At 35.6% G+C, this 25,846-nt stretch overlaps 1 protein-coding gene across 3 annotated transcripts; it reads left to right on the top strand.

The window, feature by feature from the left end:
* Positions 1 to 1,188: 1,188 nt before the first annotated feature.
* On the top strand, positions 1,189 to 25,287 carry LOC113511814 (uncharacterized). Of its 3 annotated transcripts, none has more exons than XM_052895251.1 (12): positions 1,189 to 1,347; positions 2,000 to 2,118; positions 2,995 to 4,757; positions 4,856 to 7,151; positions 7,235 to 7,413; positions 7,645 to 7,849; positions 8,075 to 8,522; positions 8,601 to 8,704; positions 8,780 to 10,135; positions 12,276 to 12,528; positions 19,465 to 19,587; positions 20,906 to 25,287. In XM_052895251.1, the coding sequence occupies exons 2-12, from the start codon at positions 2,080 to 2,082 to the stop codon at positions 20,935 to 20,937; spliced, it is 6,798 nt and encodes a 2,265-aa protein (XP_052751211.1). In that variant the 5' UTR covers positions 1,189 to 1,347; positions 2,000 to 2,079; the 3' UTR covers positions 20,938 to 25,287. The 3 variants fall into 3 exon arrangements, with proteins under 3 accessions (XP_052751211.1, XP_052751208.1, XP_052751215.1); XM_052895248.1 differs by having other exon boundaries at positions 19,465 to 19,716; XM_052895255.1 differs by lacking the exon at positions 19,465 to 19,587.
* Positions 25,288 to 25,846: the final 559 nt, after the last annotated feature.

Raw genomic sequence — 25,846 nt, 5'->3', positions numbered from 1 at the left:
TATTTACAAATAATTGGCATACCAAACATTTTCTAATACACTTGGAAATCATCACGATGGGCTAACTGACATGCCTTTTCATTCTTACGTATTATCCCTCACTGGTGCCCTGCCAGCGTATATTGTTAGCGCAGACGGGTTTGCTATTCCATTATTATTCATTAATAATAAAAAAAATAGACCCGACAAAGTCTCTATTTGTCCCAAAGTTTGAACCGTTTTATTGTCATCCCTCATCATCTTGGAATGCGTCCCGGAACCCTCATCGACCGCAGTAGTATTACTGCGAGAGGCAAATCAAGCGCCTATAGGTCTACTACTCAGATCGTTAACGTGTCTGTTGCCTACAAACGATGGACACCGCCCTCTCCGACGTCATCTGTGCTAATGCAGACTGAAAAACTAGGATTTCAACGACTCACCACCGTCGTCCCGTCTTGCTCTCACGCCGACGTTACGTGTGCGTTAATGCGAGCCGCTCAGCTGTCGCTGCGGCAAATCGCACTCCAGCCTAAACACCGACCAAAATACCCCTGCTCACTCTCCCCAACGCTCATTAGCGATGATGAGCTCGAGGCCGAGAAATTTTTTTAATTTTCACTATCGAGTTCATCGACATGTGCGTCAAATTCATGTTGTCACTATTAATGACACCTCGACAAGCGAACCCCGTTCCTCGAACTTTTGCGGATATTTAATTTAATAGTATTGATAAAGTTGTAAAACTATCAGTCACATATCTGAAGAACATTATTTCTTCTCAAATTTATAAAATAGATTTAATAAGGAACGTAGAAAAGCATAAAAAATTGTATGAATAGATTAAGAATCGGCTATAAAATATTATGTCTTTAACTGTATCATTTAATAAAAAAAAAAAAAATTGCTTCTGTTGTTATACTCTATGCTGCACTATGGAAAAGTTAGGAAATTATCTATGAAGTAAGCGGAAATTCAATCATAGACAAATTGATATATAAACACTATAATTTATAATTTAAAAAATTTTTAAATCCACATATACAATAATATTAAAATTTTAAAATTAATTAGTTTAAATTTTTTTCATTACTTCATTTATGTAAGTAGTGTTTATCTAAAGATATGTTATAATTTAATCTAATTGGATTAAAAAAATCTTATTTGACCGGAAGTACAAATCCTTCGACATGTTTCATGAAACCCCGTTGTTTTGTATCAAGAAAATGCAATGGCCGCCATCTTCGAGTCTTGTGAATGTTTTGGTCGTAGTTTCGAACTTTAAGGCTTATTTTATATGTGCTATGCAATTATATGATGGAAACAGTTTCGCTACTTCATAGGTGTTCATAAATCTTTGGCATACAGGTTAGTATAAATTTCTTACAGTATTTTCTTAAAAAGTGTTTACATCTGGATTTCATAGTTCCTAGCTATTGTGATGTTGTCATATTTATTGAATATATAGTGCTTTTATATACCTGTCCCTTATTTATTTGCGTAATTTTTATTCTTAAGTCATTAATACGTTTTTGAGGTGATATAAATATACAAACCTCATTTTTGTATGTACCTATATTTTGAGGCCCTTTGTTACTGTACAAGAGCGGTGACTATATCATACCTTTATTTATGCTTATTTTGAGAATCTCTTCAAGTATTTTTCAGTTAAATATTGTCTTTTAGGTTAGTGTTTACTTTTTTTGATGTTTATTACCGAGACATTTCTGTTTCCGTGCGACAATAATGGCGGCAGTGGATTAACCTATTCACATATTTATTGCTTATATTCTGCTATTATTGTGATATCAGTGTATAAAATTATTTTTATTGTTGAAATTTTGTCGTAGGACACAATTTAAAGTGACTTTCCTCTTGAATTTGGAACAATGACCTCGAGATTTGTACCTTTAGTAGTGTTGGATTAAAAATATTTTTACCGATATCATTATGGTACACATCGTCCGTATTCGCGAAGATTTTGAAGATATATGGGTAAAAAGTCAATTTTCAATTGCAGTCACATGAAATAAGTTTGGAGGCCGAGGTGCACTCCAAGGCGTCATCTCGGGCTTGACCCAAGATGATAGTATTTACGGTATGTCAGCTACATCAGAATATAAACCTGCGGCCCGCCAAGTGAGTACATTTTTGACATCAATTTAACCTTAGTACACTATATTATAATCAATAACCTTGTCACTATCTTTTATTAACTCTCATCCAAAAGTTGACAATTATTTGTGCCACTAATATGATAAAAAATTGTCCCCTGTGTTCATCTTCACCCTTTTGTGTAAAATGAATGCTTAATAAATATATATCTGTTATATTAACAAGAACTTTAAATCAATAGAATTTCACTTTGTATCTTGTTGGGAATAAATTACAATTAAAGTAGAAGCAAAGGCTAATAATAAGTAAATTTATCTTTATTTTTATGCTATATTTTTACTACTTATTTGCTATTATGCTATAAAGGGAAAAGTATATTAATACTTCAATTATAGTTTGTATTAATTATGTGAATATACCTAATAAAGATTTTGTACCAAAAGTGTATTCATTACAGACCTTTTTAGTTACTAGTTAATTTCATTTGTAATATTGTAGTTTTACTTGTAGGGTGTGTAAAACATTTGTGCATTTTTATATGTTCATTTATTGCTGAAATCATTATCAGGAACCACAGCTGAATGAGGGCATTTGATTGTCACTACATTATTCCAGTTGTATTCACAATATATGTTGATTATATGATAATACATTCAATATATTTTATGAGGGAGGGGGAGGCAACTATTCAGTTACTATATACTTAAACATTTAAAATCTGAATATTTTGAAATGTTATATGTATGCAAGCAATATAACAGAACTTCAATTTTTTTTTTGTACAGTCAAAATATTTGGCCTTGTAAGCGAATGATAAACATTTTGCAAATGTATGTTGTATGTGTAACATTTTGAAGCTGCTGTTTATAAATTTAAAATACTTTTATGCTTTTTTTATAGGATTACGGGCCGGCCACCCCCAGTGAAAATGTATATGAACATTTATTGGATCACAAATTAACAGATAATATGAATGTGTCAAGTGTACGAACTCCTGTTTTGAGGGCTGTCCCCCTTTCTCCCACACAGGGTGATCCTGAACCTGATTCTACAAACCCTGAAAGCATTATTCAGGTTGTTCAGAATAAAATAGATAAGGAAGTAGAATATCACATTGCAGAGAAAAGATGTGATACAGAAATGTCCGTTGATACCCTTTCTGGAATAGTTAGAATTGAAGAGACTAGCCTAGATAATGTAGGACACATTGCCTACCCAATTTTACAAGAAGCGGATGACTCCAATGATGGTAGCTATGTAGAGAATTCAGCTACTCTCATTCAAGCCCCATTGAATACTGCAATTGTACAAAATGTCACTAAACTGCCACAAAATTTCACTATAAATGTTGACACAGCAGCAGGAAATATTACAGCAATACAGAATGTGTCACAAGATGTTACAGGTAATCAAACATTGTGGTTGCCTACAACCATTCTTGCGACTAGTGCTCCTACTGATAGTAAAAGTGAGGATGACCAGTCACAAAGTGGGGTCTCTCAAATAATAATTACCAGTGAAAGTTATGTTAATGATACCAATCAAGTAGGTAGAAGAGCTAACATTGTTACAGAGACTAATTATATCAATCGTCCAAAAACATCTAAAGTTCAGATATTAAGTAACATATCTTTACCAAAAAATCCTACTTATTCTCCACAATACATTACTCAGAGTAAAGAAATTACACCTGTATATGGCACTCAATCTCATTTCTACAAATGGAGCACAAATGTGGTTTCTCAGAAGCATTTGAATAATTCAGTACTATGTACGAAACCGACTAAAAATCAATCATTAAGCCAGTCGCTAATTGGATGCTCAACTCTCGCCCCTAATGTTATAAACAACAGTCCTATCAAAAATGTTTCTTACAGTCATACTTTTACTAAAAGCACAAACTTAAATAAAACATTGAATAAAGTAAACAACGGTGCTAATTTAAATGCAATGGTTGCTGCATCTTCTGGCAACACTCAGTGCCATATTCTATCAAGAGTTGTTTCTGGTCCAAACAAGATGTCAGTTCATTCTGGAAGAAAATCAGTAAATACTACGAAGGGCTCAAAAAACTCGAGTCAAGTGTCTGGGCAAAAGAACCAGTCAAGAGCCATCAAAATCATACAACAAACTGGTGGTGCTCATAAGCCAGAAACAAAAGCTTCTACATGTAATATTGCTTACAAGAACCAATCAACACAGCCAGCGACATACAGTAACAACGATTCCAATAATTCTAAGATAATACAAAAAGTTGGAAGCCCAACTGAAAAACCAAATATTCAGCAACAGCCTTTGTCAGTTCCGAAGTTTCCTTCAAAAGGGGAGCGCTTAGTGCTCCAGTCACCATGCGGCCCAGTGTTAATCTCAACTGCTCCTATAAGTACAAGTTTACCAAAAGGTCCTCATTATGTTCAATCGGGGTCTACACCTAACTTGCGTTATGTACAAACTTATGGTTCTACAGATAATCAGATCTCCACTGTATCGCAAGTGTCTGCTAATCAGCAGCTCACTGCTCAAATATTGCATTCTTTGTCTAAACCCAAATTAATGTTACAACCTACTCCCAATCCAGTTGTCACTACTGTTCTCACTTCGCCAACTATAAATATGGATGAAATTTTATCAATAAAATCAAACAATCAAAAGAGAATTGTTTTGTAAGTAACTATTTATTTTATAAAAAAAAAATATTTTCATAATGTTTATAATTTCTATACTTTGTATAACTAATTTAAATATGTTATTTATTTTTCAGTGGCGACAAATCTACATTACTAACAGCAGATGATATAATAGGAATGGAGGAAAGGCCAAATTTATCTGAAGAACTGAGGCGGTATTCATTCCAAACATTAGCGTTCATCATGCTGGATCATACCTATGCTCTTCCTGCACAAAAGCAGCCTACTACCCCTACACCAACTATTACAACATCTTCTGCACCAACTGCTATTGTCTCTCCAACCCAAACCACTGCACCAATAAGTCCGATGAAGAGAAGTTCCCCAATTATTATGTCCACAACTGCATATGAGTTACCAGTAACTACACCGACCAGTGTTGTGTGTCCCCCGACTCCAGTGACTACTATAAGTAACATTCAGATGGGGACCTTAACGTATAAACCGCAGCCGTTACCGTCGCAAGACGACGATACGGCTTCAGTGATATCTTCTCTGGACGGCGACAGAGCACGAGAAGCGACAAGGGGCGGCAGCGACACGGAAACCGCTCCCGAAGGCGAAGAAGAAGGTAAAACGAGATGCATTTGCGATTTCACACATGACGACGGTTACATGATATGTTGCGATCGATGTGGCGAGTGGCAACACGTTGACTGCATGGGTATCGACCGACAGAACATACCAGATGCTTATATGTGTGAGTTATGTTTACCCCGGCCTATTGACCGCCGTCATGCCCGAGCCATCCAGTTAAGGAAACGAGAAGAATTGAGTGCCCTTGGGGCTTCGGATTCTGATTCGTCCGAAAGTAGCCCCCATGCCGGCCAAAGAAGGAAAAGATTATTAACTGTTACTACTTACACAAATACCAGTGGGTCGTTTGTCACTACATACAATTCAAATGTCCCAGTATTACCACCATTACCGCAACCGTCACTTACATTGCCAAAACGTGGTCCTAAAAGACCTAAGAAAGCAGAAGTTCTTAGGAAGGGAAGTAAACGAAAACTGACAGAAAAGAGAGTTAAACGTAAGAAGGAAATGATGATGAATCGAAATAAATACAATTCAAACTTGTCCAATCAGTCACATTGGCAAGATTCATATGAACTTGCAATGACTAATCATTACAGTCCGGAACTGCGAGCTAAAATCGTCAAGTACAGTAGTAGACTGGGTAACACACCAAACATGGCGTCAGCAATAACTGCACATTTATGTACCACAGTACCCCATGCCGGCGGAAAAATCCTTATTTCCACTAAAGAGCTGAAAGAGAATACTCCTATAATTGAATTGCGGGGTAAATACATGTTGTCCAATCAACACCGGCCACAATTACAAAATTCCTCCAGGGCAGGTAGTCAGAAACCTGGCCCGTTTGTCTTCTTTTATAGGCTGCCTAAAGACAATACTCAAATATGTATTGATACAAGAACATACGGCAATGAAGCGAGATTCGTACGGAGATCTTGTAAGCCTAATGCTGAACTTCAGCATTGTATTGTTAAAGGTGCATTACATGTATATTTGGTTACTATTGGTGTTATTCAGTCAAATATAGAAATTACTGTTGGACATGACACAGATGGGAGTAAACAGCCATGTGCTTGCGGCAATCCAAAACATTGTAAAGTGAATGGTTTAAATTCTGTGGTGTCGAGAAAGGGTGTCGATTATCCTCCTAGAGAAAAGAGAAGTAGAAATCGATGTTTTAGCACATCGTCCCCACTGTCGCCACCACCTGAGCCACAGCCGACTACGCCAGTCAAAGAATTCACGCCAAGTTTGCCTGTTAAAGTTGAAAAGAAGTCTCCTATCAAACAGGAATGCCCACCAATGTCACCAATAAAGGAGAACATTACACCATATAATTATGATCAGCCGGTGTTGCAAGACATAAAACCTGACATAGATTTGTTTTCAAAAGAAGAATTAAAGCCAGAGTTCGATGAACCAGACTATGCTATACCCAAAGAAAAGCCTGAAGAGCAACCAATGAAATCTGAACCAGATCCAGAACCTATCCCTGAAGAAATAAAAACTAAGAAGGAGGTAGACGAAAGTCCACCTGAAAATGAGGATTTGTATTTTGATGAAGAAGAAGAGAAGAAACCCGAGAAAATTGAGGATAAATCGATTACAAAAGAAGAGGAACCTAAAGAAGATGTTAAACAGGAAATTAAACAAGAAGACGAGAGGCCGGCGACCAGGGAGTTCACCGCAAAGTCGGCGTGTCACGACAGGTCCTCTAGGTCTAGCAGGACAACGTGTGTCAATCAAGACTCCATGGATGACAAAACGGATGACTCTCAAGATAAAATACAGACTGTCAATAAAGGAAAAGAGAAGGAAAAAAGAAAAATGGTGAGATGTTTATTTCATTTAGCAAAATATCTCTCCTATAGTTATTAATTACATTAGTATTAAAAATTTATTTATTATTTCAGACGCGTGAAGAAAGGAAAATGGAAGCAATAATGAAGGCCTTTGAAAGAATGGAAAAAGCAGAACAGCGTAAACAAGAAGTAAAGGAGAGGCAGAAGAGGAGAGAATCTGATCCTCATCCTAATGCAACAGAGAAAGAAGATGAAGAAGAAATACAAAATGCTACTAAAAAGCGTAGAAAGTGAGTAAATTAACAAAAAATACATGTATTTAAATCCTTTATTTATTTTAAATGTTTTTCGACTCTTAAAGTAAGTTTATATATAATAGAATTACTACAATTGACACATGAAATTCAACTAAAAGGATCTTTAGTGTGAGCAATATCTCTAGTATTGCAGACGTCTTGGTCTTATTAGATACGATTCTTTAAAAAAAAAATTACGAAATTCATCTGGCCCGTGTTGTACAGACGCAAGGGGCGAGCGCGCACGACGTCGCAGTGCAACCGGCGGCGGCTGAACTCGGCGGACAGTGACATGGTGACGTCAGGCGACGAGGGCCGCCCGTCCCCGTCGCCGCCGCCCGCCACCCGCGCCCACCCGCACGCCCACACACATGCCCACCCCGCACACGCCGCGCCCACCCTGCCGCCGCGCTCGCTCGCACCCACTGAGGTATCTGTTAATACTTTATCGTATTAGTTTTATTACTAAAGAGTCACAGATGAACATAGTAACTCAATATGAAAAATAATCTTGCTTTAATTTAAAACAGGTTCTTTTTTCTATCATAATTGTTATAAATATTTGTTGAGAAAAAGACATTTTTGTCCGTGTAAAAATAGCATCATCCTTTGTCCTACACTAATGTGTAAAAATAATTAACAATTTGTTTTCCAGGATCTTGGTCTCAGCTCTGCTTGTTTATTAGTTGAAGCTGCAGTCGGTTCCGTCGAGTCCACTTTTAAGCTGCCCAAAACAAAAAAGACAATCGCGACGGAATGGATCGGACGATCTCCAGAGAGGACGCCCTCTCCCTACCGTTCTCCATACCAGCCCTCTTTAGTGGGGGCGACCTCGTTGGAGAGTCTCGTCCAAGTAGCATCGACGATGATTGGCGATTTGAGTGGCGCACAGGATATAGATCACGATGAAGACAATGCGCATTCTTCACCACCTAGAACACCTATTAGAGATAGAAATAAACCTCCGAAAAAAGCTAGAAGGATTACACGAAACACTCCAGCAGAAGTGACAGAAGTGACACCAACAATAGTACCACAGCACAGTGCCAAAAAGAGATGGCTCCGACAAGCTATAAGTGAAGAAAGTGACTCTCCTTCAGCAGGTGTGTAAACCTCTATATATAATAATGAAATGAATAAATTACTTATAAATGGACAGTGTATGTTATGTTGAAATGTAGATGTATTTGTTTCAGAATCACCGCCTAATGAAATGATAACCCCATTAAAGAAGAGGAGGTTAGCAAGAGAATCGTTGTCCTGTGAACAGAATCCTATTGTGCCTGTAAGTGTTCTCATATAAATATATTTAATTAAAACATTCTATTTAATGAATTACTAACAGCTTTTATTTGTGCAGTGTGTTGACGAAGTCTCGCCTGTTTTAACATCAGAAGACTCACCAGTAAAAGACGATTCGCAGTCAGCTGCTAGACAGTATAAAGTAAGAAATATAATGGATAGCATCTATGGAAGGGATCGGACGAGGTCTGACAGTGGTCAGGGTTCAGACGATCAGTGCAATATGGACAATGATGTTTTGAATGTAAATATAGTTCCACACGATAGTGAAAATATAAGGAGGATCATTGGAGTGCCGCCTACTGGTGAATATCGTATGTTACCAGAGATCACAAAGCCAGAAGATATAAAAACTAATAATAATAATGTTGATATTGAAGACACAAATTACAACAAAGTTGTGCCGATGGAGATCGACACGACCGTGTCAGCCCAGCCCAAATTAGAATCTAACGAGAACAGCTGTAGTGATATCAAGGGTATAGACAGTCCAAACGATAAAATAAATAGTTGTCAGTCGGCTGACACCAGTGGCAACTCGTCCCCGCAACGAGACGAAATGGACGACATACAGAAAAAGATCCATTCATTCCACACGGAGAACATTCAAATACTGAAAAGTAGGAACAAGAAGCCGAAAGAGAAGCGGAAGAAGGTGAACTTAAATTTTGATCTCAACATGGTGGACGACCAAATCAGTATTCAGTTGCGCACAGAGAACGACACTAGCAGTTCCAAATCGCCGGAGATGAACGGCGACACCCACGACGACATGCACGTGTCGCCGGAGAATATCCCGTTGCCACCCATAGAATCTATACCGTTGCCTTCACCAGAAAACATACCGTTACCGGAGGAGGACAATCTAGTACCATTCATACCCCCACCGGAGGCCATCCCGTTGCCTGAAGAGCCATTGAACGAAACGAAACCCATCAGAGCGATATCACCCGTGGAGATAACCGAAGAGAAACATTTCTGCGGCATTGAAAAATCGTTGCCGCTAGATAGTTCGACGTTACCTTTCTCCTCGCGCTTCAGTTCAACAGGATTATTCTCTGGGATATTCAGCAATATGTACCCAACTTTCAACCACGAGAGTCCCATTAATGAAAACGTGCCGTCTATAATAAAGAGTGCAATAGATAAAACTACAAGTTTAGATAACAATATAGTGGAAAAAGACACGCTAGTGGTGGACGAGTTAAAAAATGTCCATGAAATATTGAATCGTGTGAACAGTATGGACTCTAATAACAGTGTGATACTATCGGGGGTGTTGAAGAGCTCCAATAAGTCGGACTTGCTGTCGTCGCCGTCTCCGAAGCCTACAAGTAAGCCGTACTGTCCGAGGACCAACGACCCTCGACTCAACCCGCCGCCGGCCGAGAAACCTAAACCTGTCAGAAGGAAGGTCAGTACATTATGTATTTTAATAACATGTCTCATCTACAACATTGTACTACAAATATATATCTAAATGGGTTCAAGATAAGATAAATATAATCATTGACGCTTGAATAAATGTATATCTCATTACAATCTCGCTAATATAATAAAATTGTAACTGGACTATTTCTGTATATGAAAGGTATTTAAAAAAAATTACGTAATAGGTTTTAATGTAAACAATAGTAGCTAAAATAATCATTTAAAAAAAATTATCTGTCTGTATGTTTGTTTGATCCAGTATTACGTCAAATTGGATGTGACTTTTACAGTTATACTTCTGACATTTATTTTACATTATAACATAAATACTTGTATGTTTTAACTTGATAGGTTATCTAGATGTTGTCTATTTAATTGGTTGTCCTCATCTTCTGAAATCTACATGTACGAAGTAGCAGCAAAAATCTAGGTATTCGTAAAATACAAGTAATGGGAAAAAAAATCAGAAATTTTAATATACTATATGTTTGTTCACGCAAAAACTATTGCACCAAATTGAATTTGGTTTCACTGACATATTCCTAAAAGTTATACCTTAAAAATTGGCAGATATTTTAATATGCCATGTAGAATTTGTCTATTTTATTAGTTTTTAAACTTTTGAAATCCGCCCGTATGAAGTAGCGGGTATAAAATTAGTTTCACATACTCAGCAGTATTTTCGAACCGATACGACATCATAATGTCCAAAAAAAGAGCTTATTCCTTTTTAAAAGGCCGGCAGCACACCTGCAATGCCTTTAATGTTGTGGGTGATCATGGGCGGCGGTAGTCACTTACCACCAGGTGAGCCGCATGCTCGTTTGCCCCCTGTGTTGTAAAAAAATACATATAATATTGGAATTGCTTACTTAGAGGTGAACATTGCACGTTTAACATATTTATATTTAAATGTAATTACGTCACATATGCAATGTTTAACTCTCGTGATAATGGATTGCCATTCCTCTAAACTTATTCCTTAACTCAATATTTTAATAATATTATGCTAATATATAATTTCGTCAAATTACTATTTTATTTAATTTTAAACTTGCCATGTTTACACATATTTTAAATACACAATCAAGGCTTGATGCGATGTAAATACCTATACAGGTAAATAGTCATAGTAAAACGTTGTCAATAAAAAAACTGGTATGTAGGTACTTTTTACTTGTAAAGGCTTTTAAATCACGTTAAGTCCCGATTATGTATTTAATTAATTTCGTATTGGTTCTTACAATAGAGATTTTATTTTTAGAGATAAGTTTACGACAATTGTTTACGGAAAATTATAAAAAAAAAATTCTTTGAAGTTACTTGTTCTATATTGTTAATATATATTAACAAATATTTTAATTAAAAGATTTATTTATAATTTACTAGAATCAGAAATTGTAGCAATTACTCATACAATTTTTGTGGATGCACACTAGCTTGTTTTAATGTAACCAGAGTAATTCTGAGCAGATTCTATTGAGAATGTATATTTTCTTTTAATTATATATGATTTTATTTATAAACATTTATTTTGTATATATAAGGGTTGTGTATTTTCTAATTGTAATTATTTTTTTATAAAAAATTCGTAAACAAACTGACGGTTCATTTGATGGAAAGTGGGAACCGTCGCCTATAGTGTTATGCTTCTAATTTCATTGCCATATCCCACCTTTTAAACCAAAACACAGCCATGGAAACACAAATGGTAATGATAATCAATCAAACCACTTTTATACAGTATCCCTCTTGTTTTATTATTATTTTTATTCTTCTTTAAACATAATTTTGGTTGGTAGCCATCAGTGTTTTTGTTTTATACAACTTAGAATGTCAAACAAGCTGACGTTGCCTATAGACATGAGCAGTACCATGGACATAACAGAGTATACTGTTTCGCCCATGATACCTCCCATGCGTTGCCATTCCTGAGGACTCAGGTGTTATTCCTCTGCACCCAGTAAATTCACGCCATATCCCACCCTTTAAACCGAAGCACAGTCATGCTGAAACACAACTGCTTCACGGTTGAAACACGAATGGGACAGAGGTACCCAAGCAATCGACTTTTTTACAAAGTCTCCCTCTGGTAAAATATTTATATCGGATTTATTGCGCAGCTCTCTATCAGCGAATACCGCAAGCGACACAAGGGCCCCGCTGGGCCGGGCGGCGGCGTGGAGGCGGAGGGCGAGGGCGGCGAGGGCGGCGAGGGCGAGGGCGCGGGGCCGGAGGGCGGGCCCGAGTGGTCGTCGGAGTCGTCGGGCGCGGCCTCGCTGTCGCCGCAGCGGCTCGAGGCGGCCGCGGCGCAGGCGGCCGACGACCTCGAGCAGCGCCTGCACCGCGAACTCTCCTCTTCGCATGCCCTCAAAGGTAACCACACCTGTCTCGTCTTGTTGTCGATCCTTAGTAAAGTTATAAATATGAAAATGAGTTTTTTTGTAATGGGCGGTAATGGAATGGTAGCCCCGCCCGCACTATCTGTATATGTTAGCGGGCCCCATTGAAGAATGATAGGAGAGGATGAAGTCACACCTAATTTGACAATTAATCACGATAATTTTCAGGGGTAACCGCGTGGAGGTCGACCTGTTAGGATGTATTGCTAGCACTGGGTCAGACTCTATTACTAACAAGTTCTTTCTCCATCCCAATGATAGTGAGTTTGGTACCTTAATGCGTCTTAACGGCTTAATCGATTACTATGAAATTTGGTATATAGGAACTATATGGGATGGAGGATATAGGCTTCTCGATCCCAGTCACGCGGACAAAGTTGCTGTTAAAAGCTAGCTTCCTATAATTAAGAAGTTCTCTACTGGTGCCTCTGTACAGGTTTAAAGGGCAGTCAAATTACTAGGTACTGTGATTTGAAATCTTTATAGAACTCGATGGGCAATGTTGGTTTATGCCTCATTGGTGCTACAATGTATCCTGGCCTGCAGTGGCATCTAGAAATAATCGCACTGCGCTTGAAAACCACCCTCTTTTGAAATAAAAAAAAAAACTATTTAAAATTATTTTTATGTAAATAAATGTATATTTTTTTTGTATGGCCCGACATCAGAAGGGTTCGTACAAAAAATTAAAACTTTTTCATTGTTTCTGGTAGAGTATGCAAAGTTCGTATTGCAATAATAAAAATATTGCTTTACGATAAACAAACAATCCAGGTTCAATACAGGGTGTTTAAGTAACAAAGAATTATTAAATATTTTACTTAACTTTTTTTTTTTTTTTTGCGGAATCCCATATCACTGGTTAGTTGATTAAAATTATTTTGTTTAATTCTGCCACCATTAGTATGTGTGCGACTGCCAAATTAAGTACTAGATGAGCTTAGATTTTGATTTTGAATTTTAAATCAAAAATAACTGGTTTTACCACGATTCAAATTTTTTTTTGTAGAACAAAATCATAAATTATATTTCAATTGTTTTCTCAGTGTATACTGAGTGTATCTTTAAAAACATAATTGACGGTGATGTGTGTGTATGTGTGTGGGTGTGTAAATTAAATAGCATTCATTATTAAAATGTTTAGTGGCGTCTTCATCTACTAAGATTATTTTGAGACAAGAATTATGTCGACACGGTCGTGTTTCGACCGTATATGTATAAATTAACGTCGATCATATTTAAATTAAAGGAAGTCACAATGGTCATTGGCCCTCGTTTTAAAATTGTAAATATTTTGTGTAATTCCACGATGCGGAAAAGGTGCGCATTTCTGGTGAGCAGAAACGTGCCAGCGCCAACAGCATCCTGTGTATGATAGCGAGCAGGCTGGACTGTGTGTACGTTAATCACTGCTGCGCAATTTCCAATGGAATTGTACATCGGTGATTATTTGTATACTATTTAATATACATATTATGTATGTGTATACGTGTGTGTGTGTAAATTTACTGACATTAGATTTAACCCTTAAAGCCTGATTTTTTAAATCAAATTAAAAAATATATAAGTCTACCCTTTACTGTGTTTACTAATGGGGAAAAAATAGTAAAAATATCAAAACGATATTTTTATGTATCTGTTTTGAAAAAAAAACATTTGGTAACATGTAAACAGACAAATATTAAAATAAAATCGATTGTAGGTACCCAATGCGATTTATAACCCAGGTATCAAATTTGAAACTTCAGGTATTTAAGGGTTAAGAATATTGTTCATGCTCACTTTTTATTTTTATCCGAGCAATAAGTGCTTTATATTATTCCCAAATTCGTGTATAATATAGTATATATCATATATGTGTAAGTATATTTGTTATTCATATATATTTATTCGTTTATATATGTAATTTTAGTATGTATGTATATCAATAATTAGTAGTACCGCATTCGAGTATTCTGACACTTCCCTATGGTTGACTGGGAGAGAATGCTGAGTCCTTTGATTATTTTTATCTATTTACACATTATATACTTATTGGGCGGTGGAGAAAAATTTGCTTATATTTTGTATAAATATTAATGTTTAATAACCATTTTTAATTTAAATTTAGCAATACACAAATGTACGATATTCTAGATGTAAACAGGAAAGAGGATAATTTGAACTAAATTAACATAGGTGTACTGGTACCATTATGGATAATTACCTATGGTAAATTGTGACTTGGTAAATATATCTTCTTCTTACCCTTATCGCAATTATTATATGGGGTCGGCGTAATATATTTTTTTATCTATATTACAAAAAGATTTGCCTTAGTTTTATGACCGGCCGCCTGCCTGACGTCAACCCTCTTTAGGAATGCATTTGTTGGTGGAAATGATTGAGGGAAAAAAGGAAGGGAACGTTGGAAATTCCTAAAGGAAATTGGTAATATATATATATGGAAAAGGGGCTACATATATACTATCTCTATATATATGCTACTATCTCGTTCACGCGAAGTCGCGGCTAAAGCTAGTAGCTTGTTTGCCCATATATATATATATATATATATATATATATCCCGCGTTTTTGCCTACGTGTTATATGTACGTGGATAGTAGACTATCCCCCATTAATACATACCCTTTGTATCTAAGATTTTATTAAAATCTGTCCTGCACTCTAATAACCAATTATGTATAATTATTATACATAATTATACATAAAATATTAGAAGAATTTGATGGAATAATACAGAGCAGCGTGTAAAGTACATTTTGCATTGTATACTTAGCGCAAACATAAATGCAGCTATGCAATTAATATAAATTACCATCCACGCTCTACAAGCTTGGTTAATTGTAATGCGTAAACGCTACTCGCCTCACCGCTTGTTAATGTCGATTTGCGGTCTGTCGAGTTGCATCTAACACGTTACTATCCGAATGCACTTTCTAATAGTTGCGGTTAGTGGAATAGGATGCACTACAATGTTGTGCATTGCGTCACTAAACTTTGTAACTATTATTAGAAAATCAACAAAAAAAAATTCTACCAAATTACGAAAAGAAATTAGCAGATATACAAATGTAATTTGTGCTGTTTTGTCTTAGTATCGAATGGGCCACCCTTTCTTTTCCCGTTGTTGTCACAAGAGGCGACTAAGGGAATTTAATTGTCGACCAATGGGCAGTAACGTTCCGTTTAAAGTATCACCAAAAGCGTAAATGGTGTTACCGACCCATCTGCGAAGCGTGGCAACTATTGGTATAATCTCCCTAATAGATTAGACCTATGTTCAGCAGTGGACAGTTAACAACTAATAATAATCTATTCCTTGTCGTATGCTTTTTTTTTTTTTGTAATGTTTACGTTGTTACATACTGTAGAACAGGAGTGGCCAACCGGTCGATCGAGACTATTAGTCCAGTCGATTGTGGCAAAGCAGAAAATTATTATATTTTGCTAATCTATCGAGAAGATGCTCAGGCGCAATGCTCTCACTAATATAAATAAGTAGTTACTAGGAATAATTTTCAGTTTTATGTTTTTTTTCTCTTAATAAAATGAAAAATACTACAATACTACATAAGTGCGTACTGAACTATGTCGTTTCATTTGTGATTTCAAGAAGTATTTATTTGGTAGATCGCACAGGGTTTCGTTAGTAAACAGTAGATCTTGGGTCTAGTCAAGTCGGCTAGTCATACTGTAGAAAATGGAATTTCAATAGATATTGTATAGTGTATCGACGTCCATGGAACGTTTACATTGTTCAGTGTTTGTTATTAACATTGCAGTGAATACGAGCGAAAGCCACTAGCCGTACAATCTTGCATAACGACTTGACGAGCGATTTGAATATAATACTTAATAGAATATGGTCTCTTAACCGATTACATTATCAATTTAACTACACACACACACACACACACACACACACACACACTTACATTTATGGTATATTTGTTATAATGCGATTGTAATATCTTCAATTGTGAGACGATTTAATTGTTATTTTTTTTTTATCATAATTTTAAGATTGTGTCAAAAAAAAGGACTTAAGTTGTACCAAAAAAAATTTTTTTTTATACAACTTAGAATGGCAAACAAGCTGACGGCCCACCTGATGGAAAGTGGTAACCGTCGCCTATAGACATGAGCTATACTATGGACATAACAGAGTATACTGTTTCGCCCATGATACCCCCCATACGTTGCCATTCCTGAGGACTCGGGTGTTATTCCTCTGTACCCAGTAAATTCACACCATATCCCACCCTTCAAACCGAAACACAGCCATGCAAACACAACTGCTTCACGGTAGAAACACGAACGGGACAATAGAAATTTTATCTGAAAGTATATCCTTTTAATAAAAAAATATTCAAATCGGTTTATAACTGACGGAATTAAGAGGTAACAAATATAAAAGGTATTTCTTTTATTCCGTATACAACCCGTATGAGTTGTATATGATGCTGAGCTAATTCACAACTTCCTTTTTTAGTCACTTGTAAAAAGTTTAACTTCCCCACGTACTTATTATTTTTTTTTTTTTATTAATATAAACAGAATAGAAATATAGTATTTTTTTTTAAACTGCTAACTTACCATTTATAAAATACTTGTATGATATTTTATATAATTTTACATAGAGGTTCGGCGTGTTATGGGTGTATGTATTTATACTATATGAAGGGTAATATGAAAAAAAAAACGCGTACCCGAGTATGACGACTAATATCAGTGGGAAAGAAACATTTAATGGTAACATCAACGGGATGACAATATTTAAATCAAATAAAAATCATATCACACAAACCATCACAATATCTCCTCCATAGCAGCAAAGATCAGGGCCGCGACCTTGGAGTTGAGTATATTATTGCGTTGTAACAAATATAAAACTTAATTATTCATACAGTATGCTTGTTTTTATACCAACAAGCCATACAAATACCTAAAGAGTGAGGTAATCGCTGTGCACCCGAGTCTTATTGTGAGATATAACGTGGCAGCAAGTCCGCAACATGGCACTGTGCCAGCGAACTGCATGTTTATTTTTATACCTCTTCAATATTACTACTACTACTCTAGCGCAGCGGGTTTACCATGAAATTAAATTCCGAAATGTCTCAATTTCGTGTTTTCGTTTATGCCAAAATCGGACCAATAAATGGAGTTGAACGTCTCGTTCGTCATACATCCTATCATAAAAGTCCAAAAGAACAATATTTTAACATTTTTAATATTTCCAAACGGCATGTATTATGTAATTTTAACATCAAATTTCTGTTTCGTTTGGCTCCGAAATTTCGGAAAACATTTCATGGTAGGCCCACAGTATTCCGGAACATGTTCGTGGATAATCGTTCTAAATTCGATTGTATTTATTTTTCTATGTTACCAACAAAAAAAGTATGGACGTTCTTCAGTTGAATTTTTTTTTTCTTTTTTATGTTTTGTTATAACTCCGTTAGTTGTAAACTTATTTGAATTTTTTTTTTAATCTGTAAGAATATACTTAAACACTGGTCCCATAGACATTTTATCGAAATCGTTTCAGTAGTTTTTAGATAAAAAATTACAAGGGAGCCCATAGTTTTAGAGAAACGATAATTAATGGGTTCAGAAAATTAAAATTTAAATACACAAAATAAATAAAAAATACTCTTAAAGATTACTGTTTGCCTTCGTACTCTATAATTTTGAAACAACTATGCAATCGTACCAATATGCAGTACTTCAGTTACACGGTGGTAAAAATCTATGCCGACGACTTTTGTATAAAGTCACATTTTTTTTTTTACAAATTTTTCCTTAAAAATATTATGGTTTTTACACAATAGATCGTTCGTATATTGTGCGTCGATTTAGTTTTAATAAGTAGCAGATAATGTTGTAGTTTGAATAAATCAAATCTAAAAGCTTTTTCATGTTATCTAACCGTCTTATCGGCCGTTACATTGACACATTTATGAATATAAATGTATTGTTAAACTATTCGCTATCATAACAATATATAAAAAAGCCGGTCAAGTGCGAGTCGAACTCGCGCAACGAGGGTTCCGTACCAAATTATCAACATAATTTTTTTTTTTGTGATAATGGGTCTTGACACACGGACGGACGGACAACGAAGTGATCCTATAAGGGTTCCGTTTTTTACTTCGGAGGTACGAAAGAACCCTAGAAATTTATATTTTGGTATATAAAATAATAAATTGATTAATACGAGATATCCTAAAATATATTTAAATCGTAGCATTTAATGTTATGTTGTCCCTTTGTATCCTAAGACAGGTGTAAATTTGTATGACGTATATACTCGTAGATATACATAGTGTATTTAAGAAATGTAATTATGTATGTCCTCGGAGTAAATCCATGTGCAGTTATCGACAATTACACAAACAAACCTTAGGTTTTTCTTAATTGAATTAAGCATGATGGTTCCTATGTAGGACTCAACATGACACGGTGCTAGCAGTGGGGCCATTAGATTCATTAGTACTACTGCTACTAATTTATTACTAATGTTTTTGTACATTAACTTTTAATAAAGATATCGTTTTTTTTTTTATGGGTAAAAATGGTATGTTAACGGTAACTCCGCCTACGCTAATGGGATACGCTGGCGGAGCACCAGTGGAGGGTGATAGATGAGAATGTAAACAGGCCAGTTAGCCCATCATGATAAATTCATTAGAAATTCAGGGGAACCGCGAGGAGGTCGATCTGGTTGGGTACATTGCTAGCAATGGGATTCTCAGTGTCCATTACTAACAATCCCTTTCCCCCCAAAGATATCTGGTTACAACGGACACAGCTTTCCCTTTAGACCTCATCACCCCCCCCCCTCTCTATCTCTTGACAGTTGAGATAAGTATACGCTGTTAACAGTTGTCCTACTGATTTGCAGGCGTATTCGACGCCCAACCAACTGCGCTGGAACTGCAGCGCGAGAATTTAAGCTCTCGATTACGTCGTGAGTTCGGTCTCGCTCTCCCCGACGACGAAGAGGCGCGACCGCCCACGGAGAACGGTACGACTCGGCCATACAGTGCCACACAGGCCACACACACGGGTCCCGCCCGACATACACACACAGACAGATACAGACGACGGTTTTAGTAGTACCTTCGATTACTTTAGAAGGCAAACAGACGCAGAGGTGCGTGAAGATAAAGTGTTTACCTTTTGTAATACAACGGTGGGTTTAGACCAAGGGTAGTGAATCAGCGAATATTCTTTCTCTTTTTTCTGCGTACTTTTTTTTTATGGGTGAAAATGGTATGGTAACTCCACCTGCGCTAACGGGATACGCTGGCGGAGCACCAGTGAAGGATGATAGATGAGAATGAAAACAGGCCAGTTAGCCCATCATGATGAATTCATCAGGAATTAACCATGATAGTTTCCAGGGGGACCGCGAGGAAGTCGACCTGGTTAGGTATATTGCTAGCAATGGGATTCTCAGTCTCCATTACTCACAATTCCTTAGGGGGGACCTTTCTACGTACTTAAATTTTTGTTGTCTATACGTGATTAGATTCGGCTTTAATTTTCTTTAGGTATATCAGTTTAAAAAGAAAAAAAGAAAAAAGACTTAAATATTACAGGTAATCAGTTCTCCTCTGTGTTTCTTTTAAAGTCAATAAATATCCGTGTATATGTTACACAATACCTTCGTAAATTCTAAACTGATATTTACAATGTATTTTTAGTTTTGTTATCAATTGGGATCACTCCATCGCTACCATGTTTAACTTTAAACCGGTAGAAGTAATTTGTATTGGAAATTATTTATTTATTTATTTTAACTGCATTCACAAATAATTTTGTTTTAAACTCTTTGTCTAAACCTACCCGCTTCTGTTTTTATGCTTTTGTTTTCTTTGTTTCTTTCTTTATCTAAACCTGTTTCAGTTTTTTAACTTTAGTTTTTTTTTCTTATTTTATTTTTATCTATTTATATCCTTTCAACAAAATTAGTTGATAATACTTCTAATCTAGTGCACTGTGATATAAAATTTTTGTAAAATAATGTGTGTATGGCAACCGCAGTCAGGCTTTTTTTAATGGATGATAATGAAATTGTTCCCCGCCTTCGCTATCGATATACACTGGTGAAGCACCGGTGAGTGATGATAGACGAGGATGAAACAGGTCAGTTGGCCCATAGTGATGAATTCATAAAGAATTAACCAAGATTTTCCAGGGAGAACCGCCTAGAGGTCTACCTAATAGGGTATATTGCTAGCTAAGGGGTTGTGTTTGATCCCCAACACTAACAATCCCTTTACCCCCTAATGTACAGAGTTTGTAGTTTGTAATTTGTATATGTGTGCTTTGTCCGACAGATGGCGCGTCCGGGAAGCGGTGCGACAGGTAGAGGCGGCCGGGCTCCCCTGCGCACGTATAAATAAGACATATTTTTGTAAATCTCACATCGGCGCCGGCCCGTCGCTTGTATTATCATAAAATTAATATAACTTTTGTATGGACTCGTGTAAGTGCGCCCGAGAGCGCGTTTGTATATTTCCGTTTCTTCTGTTTTTAATTTTCACGGTTTCTCTGCAAGTACAAATTGTTTTTATTTCCCCCTTGTACATATTGTATATAGAAAATTTAAGGTAAAGCTAGGTAACCTACGCAGAACTTATGTATGTATAATGGTATAAAAGATTTTTTATATATGTACAATATTTATGTATTTTATTGATATGTTTATTTATTATAACAACCTATCGATATAGTGCGTCTAGATGCGTTAGATAGGACTTTTGTACGCATAATATTTAAGTAAATTATAGTTGTTTTTATTATTTGTTTTACCTTTTCGTAGCGTATATAGGGGGTCCGCGGACTCGTCCTAGACTGTAGGTCTTGTTAGTGTTAGACATTTCACATTATTAGAGATGATACGAATCGCATTAGCCATTTTAGAGGTTAAATCTGTGTTATAATTTAAGTGAATGCGTGTGATGTCGCACGTGTTGGGTTTGGACGTCGGTCGAGGGCCGAGAGGGTTGTAAATTATATCGTTCGCTGGACGCACCACGGCGGGGTCCAAACTTATCGCCTGGCGGACATGTTTGGCAGTTTTATCGTAACCTATCATCACAAGCCGTACGGCAGCTGTGTTATAAATTAATTATCGACTCTTTGGGTCGTACATAATATTTTTAGCATCGGCGATATCGCGTTTTAGCGACTAACCAGGTTAATTGCATTTTTTAGCAATTGTTTTAACGCTGCCTTTCGATATAGGTTTGATTGTGGTAAATGAACACAAATGTGGCGATTCGGACACGGCGTTTTCCTTCCTGATAAGCAACTAATTCACCGATGCTAAAAGTATTATATATATATTATTAGTCCTAACATGGTCCTCACATATTACTATTCATTTGTACATTTATTTTACTTGACACAATTGTGATTATATTTACAATGTATTTAGAACTGTGATTGAACAATGAGTGGAATGGATAGTTCTTAAATTTTTTTTTATTCTATTATAATTTACATCACAACCCTTTTATAGTTCTCTATTCTATAGCACGCTGCAAATAATATTCTTGCGTTTATTATTTTTAAATATAGTCCGTTAGTTATTTTACAATGTGCTTTGTTATAGTTGACAATGTACTGTTAGTATTTTGTTTTGCGCTGTACATTGAATAAATTTTGGTCCATTTTTGACATTTTAACAGCAAGAGTAACATGGTGACTGTATCATTCGAACTTGCCTTAAATAATAATCCTCTTTTTGAAGTTGGTTGAAAATAAACATTTTCCAAATTGCCACAGTATAATTCTGTCACAGGTGATATTAGTAAAACGTATTGAAAGCTTTGAGTAGAAACTGTATGTTTCTTATAGTATAATTAGGGTTTTGTTCGGTTCAAGAATACTTGAATTTTTTTATTCAATTTGTTAACAAAATTTTCTACAAAATTTAACATACAATACAATGAGGATTTATATTAAAAAAAATAATATTGCTCTCTTGTTACATCATATTTGAAATACATTCAGAATTAGGACGTTTTCTACGTCTCCTATTTGTGTCTATTTGTGTTAGACATTTGCGGTTAATCGTTGATAGATCTTTGAAATAATAGAATCGTGATATCGCAAGTACTTCGCTCCATTGTGAATATTATTTGTGGCATGTTTGTACAATATTATAATGACTACTGTGCAGTTACAACGAATAGATGTTGTGAGACCGCGGGCTAACTGAATAGGGTACGTAATCTCGTTATCGTCCCAGTGATTAAACTAATTACACGTTGCAAAATATTCTGTTAGTTATACATTTCGTACGTAGGGTCCTTTTTTGTTCGTACCTGCATGGCCATGATTGTCAAGTGAGTGATGTGCGCGGGGCCTTATTAATTATTAGAAGCTTATAAATTTCCTCGAATACGTCTTCGGTGATATTTTTTTGGGCCTTATTGATGTTCTCAAGTCAAACATTACGCGATATATGACGGACGTAATGGTAATTGAGCCTATCATTTTGATAGACTTACAGTTTGACTTTTTTTTTTTTGGTAATTTTTATAATCTACTTAAAATATTTTCCATGTATCTAAAAATTTCTCCAACTATGTTTAGGTTACAATTGAATCAGGATTAACTCGACTGAAACAGAAATATTGTTTAGTGTAATGTAAAATGCTAGTTGAATTCTCCCTTTGATTAAATTAAGCTCCACAGAATAGTACTAAATTAATGTAAATGTCGACTTAGACATGAGCTGTGCTTAAATTTTGTGAGATCAGAATTTACTAATTGTTCAATTCAATTATCTTTTACAGATATATATTTTATTTAATGAATTCGTGCCAGTGTTAGTTTTTTTTTTTTTTTTATTTAATACTATAATCAATTGCACATCTCATTTCTAAGACGTCATCAGCGTGCGACGGTAAATGGCCATGTACATTAGATTGTAACGATGTTTTGTAGTGAAACTACATGCATTTTTCTGTAGAACCCAGTGTTTGACGCTCTGTAATATAGTTGCTCAAAATAGGCAAATTTGTGCGCCAAAATGTACTAAATCTAAAATGTACGAGACATAAAATTACTGACTGGTTTTGTGACTCGGTAAGGATTTCTTTGTACTCCCAATGTAAAGCACATATACTCACCAGTTTTAAATTTATTCGTCAATATGACACAGGCATAGCCACTAATGGAAATTATTATTTTTAGACAATTGGATTGATTCATTGGTATTCAGAGAATGCTTTTGGAACTTATAATTTTATTTATAATAGTTATATATTTTATAAAGCAATCATGCATACTCAGTAATTGCTCTGCCTACCTGCTTCGCAGACTCGGTGTGAAGGTAGAATCTTATACATTTTCTGCTGCTTGACAGATTTGAATGAAATTTGGCAGATGAGAAGAATAAATTAGGCATATTGGCTAAATGGCGTAATCACATACTTCATGCAGATTATTCGAGGTATAATTAATACAAAAATAAATTATATATTTATAAAATATATGGGGAACTCGTTTTATGAGTTGAAGATGCACAAAAACTAATAAATTGCGCGGACTCTTATTAAAAATAAACGGTCTCGCCAAAATACAAGTATTATAAGTGTTTATGGCTTGTATGTCCGAATTATGGTGTGCCTACCGATTGTGGTTAATGTGTAATTGAATCGAACCCCAAGGCACTGATGTAATGTTTTAATTTGATAGGAATACATACCGTACAAGCCAGAATTCGGACATGATGGTCTACACCAAATAGCGGACTACTTAAATCGCAATATTTATACTTAAATGCATAATCATAATAATGATAGACTTTAGTGAATGTGTTGCAATAAAACGCCTAAAGGCTAAATAGGTAACTAGTGAATTATATACATGATATTTTAGTAGTGTTATTTTATTTTTGTATTATAAAGGTATTAAAAAAGATTTTACGATTTTTTTTTTAACGATGCCATGAAATCAACCCCTTGCCGGTCTCGAGTATGTCAGTGGTTTGTCTGTATATGAAATGGTAATGTAAATATTTTGATCCGCCGTTTATTAGAATTGTGAATTTAATGCTTAATGTGTCCATGTTTTAAGTGCATTATGCTGCGTCGCGTCGCTCACCCGTCGTATGTATATAAAGAATTACTTATAGAGAAATAGGTATCGGTAGTGATTGTAATCTCAGTGCTGGTATATATATATATATATAAAATTTTGTAACAGCATAAACGTCGAATGCAGCATAATGCTCTCGAAACATACAAGTTTCCGTAGAAATTAGAAAGGATCTTTGTGATACATTTTTTAATATCATCCAGTAGAGAGCGGTGTTTGTGTATATAATAATAGAAGAGTAATGGATAAGTAAAAGCGATAAGTAAAAGCTATATTTTGTTATGGTGAACACGTGACGCGCCCTCTGTAACTCCCGTTTGCCATATCTTAATATGGGTACTACGAGCATTTGTGATTGCACCCACCTTTGATCCCTTCTGCCTTTTAATGTAACTGTAAAGTATTCGTTGTAACAATGGAATATTTTGCAATATTAATATAATTTGTCTTTCATCACACAAGGATCGTAAAATAGAACTGTGTATATTATTCAGATGTTACAAATTATTATTTCTTTCTTAATGTTTGAACTAAGCATGTAAAATTTAAAAATAATATAGAATAAAAGATGTTATGATAATTAATTACATAAAATCTTCGTTTGAATGTTTCGCCTTTCCTTTATTTATCCTCGATACAATTAAAACAACGAGCAAGTAAAATAACATTTATTTCTTATTTTGTATTTACAAAGTATGGTCGATGGACACGTTTCAGGAATCCTTTATAGCTGTCTTCAGAATATAATATAAATTCAATATTTCAAACTAAACGCATAATGTAACATTACTATAAAATTTTGAAAATTCAATTCACTCAGTCTTCACCTCGGTTTATGGGTTATTTTGAAACTTGGCTAACGAAACTGGATCTACCATAAGTTCTTGTAGTCCCAATTAAACATAGGGATAAAACCTACAATTAAAGTGTCTTGTATTTTATTGATAATAATTTAATAAAAGTTATTAGTGATATTACCATATTAGTGTGGAACGCCACAAAGAACATATAAGAGCAGCCTCGCCCATAGACAGGTAGCAAATGAATCTATTGATAGATACATTATCGCTACCGCGTACATGAGATGAAATGAGACAGCAGTATTCGTGGTCTCTTTCTTTTTCATGTATCTGATAGATGGTAAAGAAGCGTATATAGGTTTGCTT

The sequence above is a fragment of the Galleria mellonella genome, unplaced genomic scaffold (assembly GCF_026898425.1).
Source record: "Galleria mellonella isolate WM207_F2 unplaced genomic scaffold, CSIRO_AGI_GalMel_v1 utg117, whole genome shotgun sequence".
Taxonomy (NCBI): domain Eukaryota; kingdom Metazoa; phylum Arthropoda; class Insecta; order Lepidoptera; family Pyralidae; genus Galleria; species Galleria mellonella.
This window is presented reverse-complemented; position numbering and strand designations above follow the sequence as displayed.